Source organism: Pantherophis guttatus, chromosome 3 (assembly GCF_059756535.1).
Source record: "Pantherophis guttatus breed Tessera chromosome 3, ASM5975653v1, whole genome shotgun sequence".
In the NCBI taxonomy this organism is placed as follows: domain Eukaryota; kingdom Metazoa; phylum Chordata; class Lepidosauria; order Squamata; family Colubridae; genus Pantherophis; species Pantherophis guttatus.
The window spans coordinates 65667387-65673386 of NC_142065.1; the positions used below are offsets into that span (position 1 = coordinate 65667387).

Below are 6000 nucleotides of genomic sequence, written 5' to 3' on the forward strand. Positions count from 1 at the left end.
AATAAAGTTTTGGGGAAAAGAGGCAAGGTTAGTTGCTGCTTTGATAATTGGATAAATTCTGAAATAACCTTAATATAATCCCATTTCAGTACAAACTTGATTATTTTACTAGCTGTAAAATCCCTTCCACCAGCACACCCCAAAGTGAAGAAGTCACCCATACATCTAATATATGAGAATTGGAGAAGCTGAAGGAGTTTGAAAGGAACAATCTTTTAGAATAGATCATGTTATCATAACAAATTTGGAGTGCATCCTTGCTCTTTTCCACACTGGGTTATTTGAACAAACAGCTTGGTACTAGTGTCATATATAATTCATGGCCATCTGTTCAGTTTCTCTGCAGTTATCAGCAGGATTACCTGAAAAACTTTCTTTTTAGTCAAGAAGTTACATGCACCTTTCAATCCTGGATAGTTTGCAGTGTTAATGAAGAGGATCAATGTTTACCAGGGACAGACAGAACTTCTAAACATCCCTTAACATCTGCTTATGTACTGAGCAAGTCTCATCCTCTCCTTTGCATTTATGTGCATTTACCACTTGCCTGTCATTCATGAAAACTAAAGCCACCACAAATAAAGCATAATGAGCCCTTACTATCATCATCCAAAATGTTATCTGGGAGGGTCCCTGTGTCTAAGTGTAACTTTTACGTGCACAAAAGCAGGCTTTCTATCAGATTGTGGCATGTCACACAGTTGGTTAAAACAGTGGAGGTTTTGCAGGGGGGAGGGAATTATTTAGTGTTAGCCCCTTCCCACATGTTGCAGAAGACAACTCTTATTTAAAAGGGATATTGCTGACTTCAAAGTTCTCAATTCCCTCAGAAGTCCACAAAACAAACTTTCAAGCTCACTATGGCTTTGTTGCACTGCCATTCTGTGTAGATTTATGATGGGGTGTGTGTGTATATATACCCCACTCCCCTAAACCCTTCTAACCCCTTTAACAACCTTTTCCGAGTTTGTTACAACGGCTGCAAATAGGACCCTTCCTTGAGATTAAAACACACACACACTTCAGACTGGGACACATGAAAAGGAACCCCCCTCGCCCCAGAAAATTTTAGAAGCTCAATCAGGAGCAACCAAATGAATTTAGCCCACAGAAACGGCGCCTCATTTGCTCAGTTGCCTTTAAAGTTGCGAGTCGGGAAGTGATGCTTTGTTTACACGAGGCTCAGCTCAGTAGTAGGACATCCATTTTTATTTCGAGTCAATCTCGGAGCTAGGTGCTTTCCTACAGTAAAATCAAGTCCATTAAGGGAGAAGAGGGCAAAGAGGGGACATGCCTCAAAATCGAAGAAGGGCTTTGGCCAATAATTTACAGTCACCTGAGGCAAAACAATGGAGAATTTGAGATCTTCCATCCACCCACCCTCCCACCTGGGGAGCCTCTCCTAGGGTCAGTGAGAATAGGGTGCAAACAAGCCCCCAAACAACGATATTCTTGCAGAAAATCAGCGCGAGAAAGTTCAGGCCATCAAAAGTTTGCAGGAAACGGGGGGTTGAAAGGAAAGTTTGCAAAAAAGGCAGAACGATCGAAGAGTGAAAACGGGAGAATTGGTTAGTATTCACAAGGAGGTTGTGGAAAAGGAGGAGAAAAGTTTGTGCAAACGACCGACGCTGGAAGTTTGGGATTGCCCCCCCCTTTTTTTTTTTGAAAGAGATATCCGGGAGAGAAAAAAAAGGGAATTAAATCAGGAGAAAGGATCTGCTCGGTTCAAATCTCACCCATGAAGAGGCAGAAGAGGTCGAGACAAACCAACAAAGCTTTCTTGCTGGAGCTTTTGGTCGGATTGTTATTCAAGGCAGTGCTGCCCCCGTTCTTGCTCTCCGGAACGATCGCCTTGTCGTACTTGTAATTCTGCATGTTTTGGTGGGCAGGGGGGGAACCGAAATCGCCTTTCCAAGCAACGAATGTCTTCGGGCGAGCTGATGGAAAGGGGAGGCAGGGGGAAAAAGGAAAAAAAAAAAAAAGCAGAAAATCCAGGCGTTGGAAACGATGCTGCTAGCTGGCTTTTCGTGTCCGGATCTTCGCTTGCTGGAGGAGAGAGGGAGGAGGAGATGGTCGAGGGGGTCGCAAGCTTTGTTTGGGTCGACTTGCCGCTTAGAATTAAGTTTCCAGATCGCAGAAAGGTCTCCCTTCCCCTCTCTCGATCGTTATGAAGTCCAGATGAAGACTAATGAAAACTCCTTGGAAAGGATGAGTTTCCAAAAGTTGGGAAGGGGGAGAAAAAAGTTTTGCACAAACACACACACACCGTGTTCTGTGATCCGGCTAACTCCCGACCGGCGACTCAAGAGCTCGGTTTACTACCTCAGTCCTTCTCAGCCAGGAGGCTGGTTTGCTTAATGAATGGAGTTGGGGGGCCGGGCAGAGAGAAGGGCGAGCGTCCAGGAGGACCTCGCCCGCAAGCCGAGCTCAAGCTTCCAAAATATGCCGAAGCTGCGCTTTGCCGCTGCTAGCGCCGCCACCGGTACTGTGGGATCAGGCTTGGTTGTATCGCTACTTTTATTTCGTCAGGTCCTTTTTCCACTGTGCGCTCTCCAAGTACAACCCCTTTCCTTAAACTGGCAGATATGATAATTAACTTCGCGGTCGTTTCCCCTCCTCCATCTCCCCGTCCCGTCCCGTCCCGTCCCCGCCCGAAGTGGAGCAAAAAGAGGCGAAAGCGATCCAGAAACTCGGCGCGCGAGCGCCCCCAGCGATGACTCGGAAAGCAACAGCAGGCCGGTTTTAAGGCAGGCTGTTTACCCGCAACCCGCCTGTGGCCAGCAACTATAAGTTCACGCACTTCGGTGGATGTCCCGCCGCTCAAGAAAAGTCTCAGCGCAAAAAAAAAAAAAAAAAAAAAACCGTGAGGGAAGATTTCACGCCTTTATTAAAGCAGCCTTTCCCAGCCTGGTTCCTTCGAGAGGGATAGATAATGGACTTCAAATCCCATTATCCACAGCCAGAGGGAGACCGCGATCACTTTGCAGCAGGGATCACGTGGGCTGGGATTGTAAAGGCGGCTGCTACACATTCCATCGTATTTGGCGGGACGCTGGCTTCAGAATCACTGTTTCACAAAAAACCTAAAGAAATTGGGTTCAAAATCAAAGGGGCTTGCTTGGCCTTTTTTGAGCAGAAGGCTGAAAAGTATCAGCATTAAAGATGGATTATAATATCCTTTCCTCCTTGCAGTTCAGCACCAAGGGTTTGTGGGAGTCTCACACAAACTATTTAGTGGGGGATTCTGGGAGTTGAAGCCCACTCATTTTAAAAGGGATGGCTGAGCTTGAGAAATGCTGGTTTAAACAGGTGGCTTAAAATGTTACTATAGAATCTGGAATCATCCCGGGATATTAAAATCATATCATTCCAAACTAGACTGTGGTTTCTCTGTGTCATATAATATATGTGGGTATATGCATAATTTTGTATTTATTTATTTTGTCATGTTTATGTAGTGTATATTGGAGATGGTGACCCCTTAAGAGCTGTATGCAACGAAATTTCATTTTAATGTATGCTGATTAGTGTACATTCAAAGTGACAATAAAGTCATTCTAAATTTAAGTTTAATAAGAGAAGGAATCCTCAGACAGAAATAATTTTAAATATGTGCAAAATGTCTTTCTTTGAGCATTGTTGCCATACTTATACAACCTCTACAAAATTGGATTTCAGTACGCATCAGCGAGCAATATGCATGTTAATTGATGATTACCAATATTTGTCCTTTTCACTCATGGTTAAGGGTTGCATTTCTTTCAAAATAATGTTCCAGGGATTACAGAACATGGTGGTCATAACGGAGAACGATATTTGCTTCCAGAGGATCATGTCATGTGATAACTGTTGCTTCCTGTTGTTCCGTTCTTTTTTTTTCTACAGCACATGCACAGATACATGGAATAATAACTGGAAGGGTTTCTTCCTCCAATCTGGTGCTTTGCAGTGCAGCCCTGAGTTATTACCATTCCCATCATTTGGCATTCCTGCAAGTCATGGTACCTTTGTGCAGTGTACAACTTGCACACCTGGTTTTGGTGGCCCTGGAAACACCATTGGATGTTAACAGCCTTTTGTGTTTTGGAGTTAATGAAATAGATAATATGAAACCTAGTGGAGTTATGATTGGCTTCTTTCTCTTCTTATTTTTTAATAAAACCATTTTTGCTGTTGCCAATCAGTGCTGCATTGTGGTGGGTAGACCAGAAAACCACTTCACATTTGTTATAATATGTGAATCCAGTCATATGTATACAAGGCTGGGTTCACATATATTTTATTAATATTACCATAGTTTAAAAAAAACCAGGATGGGACTGAATTTGACATTGATTTCAGTTAGCCACCTTAAAAAGATTTTTAAATGGATGTTCACTCAATTGCCTTTGGAAATGAGTAATAAAGGTAAAGGTTCCCCTCGCACATATGTGCTAGTCATTACCAACTCTAGGGGGCGGTGCTCATCTTCATTACAAAGCTGAAAGCCAGCGCTGTCCAAAGACGTCTCCATGGTCATGTGGCCGGTATGACTAAACGCCAAAAGCGCACGGAACACTGTTACCTTCCCACCAAAGGTGGTCCCTATTTTTCTATTTGCACTTTCGAACTGCTAGGAAGTTGGGACAAGTAACGGGAACTCACCCTGTTATGTGGCACCTGGGATTCGAACTGCTGAACTGCCAACCTTTCAATTGACAAGTCTTAGCCACTGATCCACCGCGTCCTTTGTAAAGGAGTAATAGCGACTGTCAAATTAGACTGCCGGTCAGGTATCTTGGGAAAGAAAATGAGATGAAAACTTCAGTTAGGATGATAATAATCAAACAGAGGGAGTTATTTAAAAAAAAATGTTTCCAAATTTTACCATAGCATTCGAATGTTAATATAATGCTTTTCCAAAAACCCATTTGTTGTCTTCCTTTCAGAGAGTCAGCATCCTGGAGCAGAGCAGATTAGTCTAAATAAGGGTTATTTGGATTATCCAGATCAACATTAATCCATAATTATGTTTCTTTAAAGAGGAGACAGAGAGATAATCATAACATAGCAGTATTTTGTCTCCTGTGGCGACAGCCTGTATGTGGCAGGACCTTTGTATGCATCTTTCATATTCAAAATATTCGTCTCTGCACATTATATATCTAAAATAACCCAATAACCTACAAGATATTTGTGTGCAGGAGCTGTCTATGTTGCATAAGAGATTTTCCTCACCATAAATCTACCTTCTTATTTTATTTGATTTGATTTGATTTTAACCCAAACATGGGGACTAAATCATCCATAAACAATCCTTGGTGACATATTTACTTAAATGGTATTTATACATACCAATAGAAAGTTGGTATGCTAGAAAACAAACCACCTTTGACATCCTCTGAATTTTGAAGGATGGCCTTGATAGCCAGATAGGCTGAAAACGTGTCTTAGAAAATAAAGCGGAATATCTCTGCTCAGAACAACAACAAAAAAAGAGACTAAAGTTTAGGTGAAATATTTTAGAAAGCCCAGTATTTTAAAATCTTGCTCATAAATTACCATATTACCATCGCTCCAATAAGACACACTTTTTCCCTCCCAAAAGTCCTTTGCGGTCCTTTGGTGAAAGCAACCGTGCCGCGGCAACGGGGTCCTTTTACAGTGCTGAACCCCGCCTCTTCCATCTTTGTCTTTGCCCACCACTTCTGTCTCTTTTCCACAGTGCAGGAATCAATAGGCAGAGATGGCACATGAGAGGACACCTTTCTGTGGTCCTCTCAGGCTCTGCCTCCTGCCCTCACTACACTGCTACTCCAAATTTTTTTGCTTGTTTTCCTCCTCTAAATCTAAGTGTGTCTTATGGAGCGAAAAATACGGTAATTACAGTTCCAGGAAAACCAAAAATCTCATTTATATAGGATTTGCTGCATAAAATATACAGAGCAGACACAGGCAGCCCATATACTGTTATCCATTGCACAAATATAATTGCCACCATCATTATGAAGTGTATGCACT

At 42.5% G+C, this 6000-nt stretch overlaps 1 protein-coding gene across 1 annotated transcript in view; it reads right to left on the reverse strand.

The window, feature by feature from the left end:
• PLPP3 (phospholipid phosphatase 3) overlaps window positions 1–2590 on the reverse strand; it is an 84622-nt gene extending 82032 nt beyond the window's left edge. The window contains exon 1 of the mRNA XM_034415168.3: window positions 1737–2590. Coding sequence (XP_034271059.1) covers window positions 1737–1875 — 139 coding nt within the window. The 5' untranslated portion in view covers window positions 1876–2590. The remainder of the gene's footprint in view (window positions 1–1736) is intronic.
• Window positions 2591–6000: the final 3410 nt, after the last annotated feature.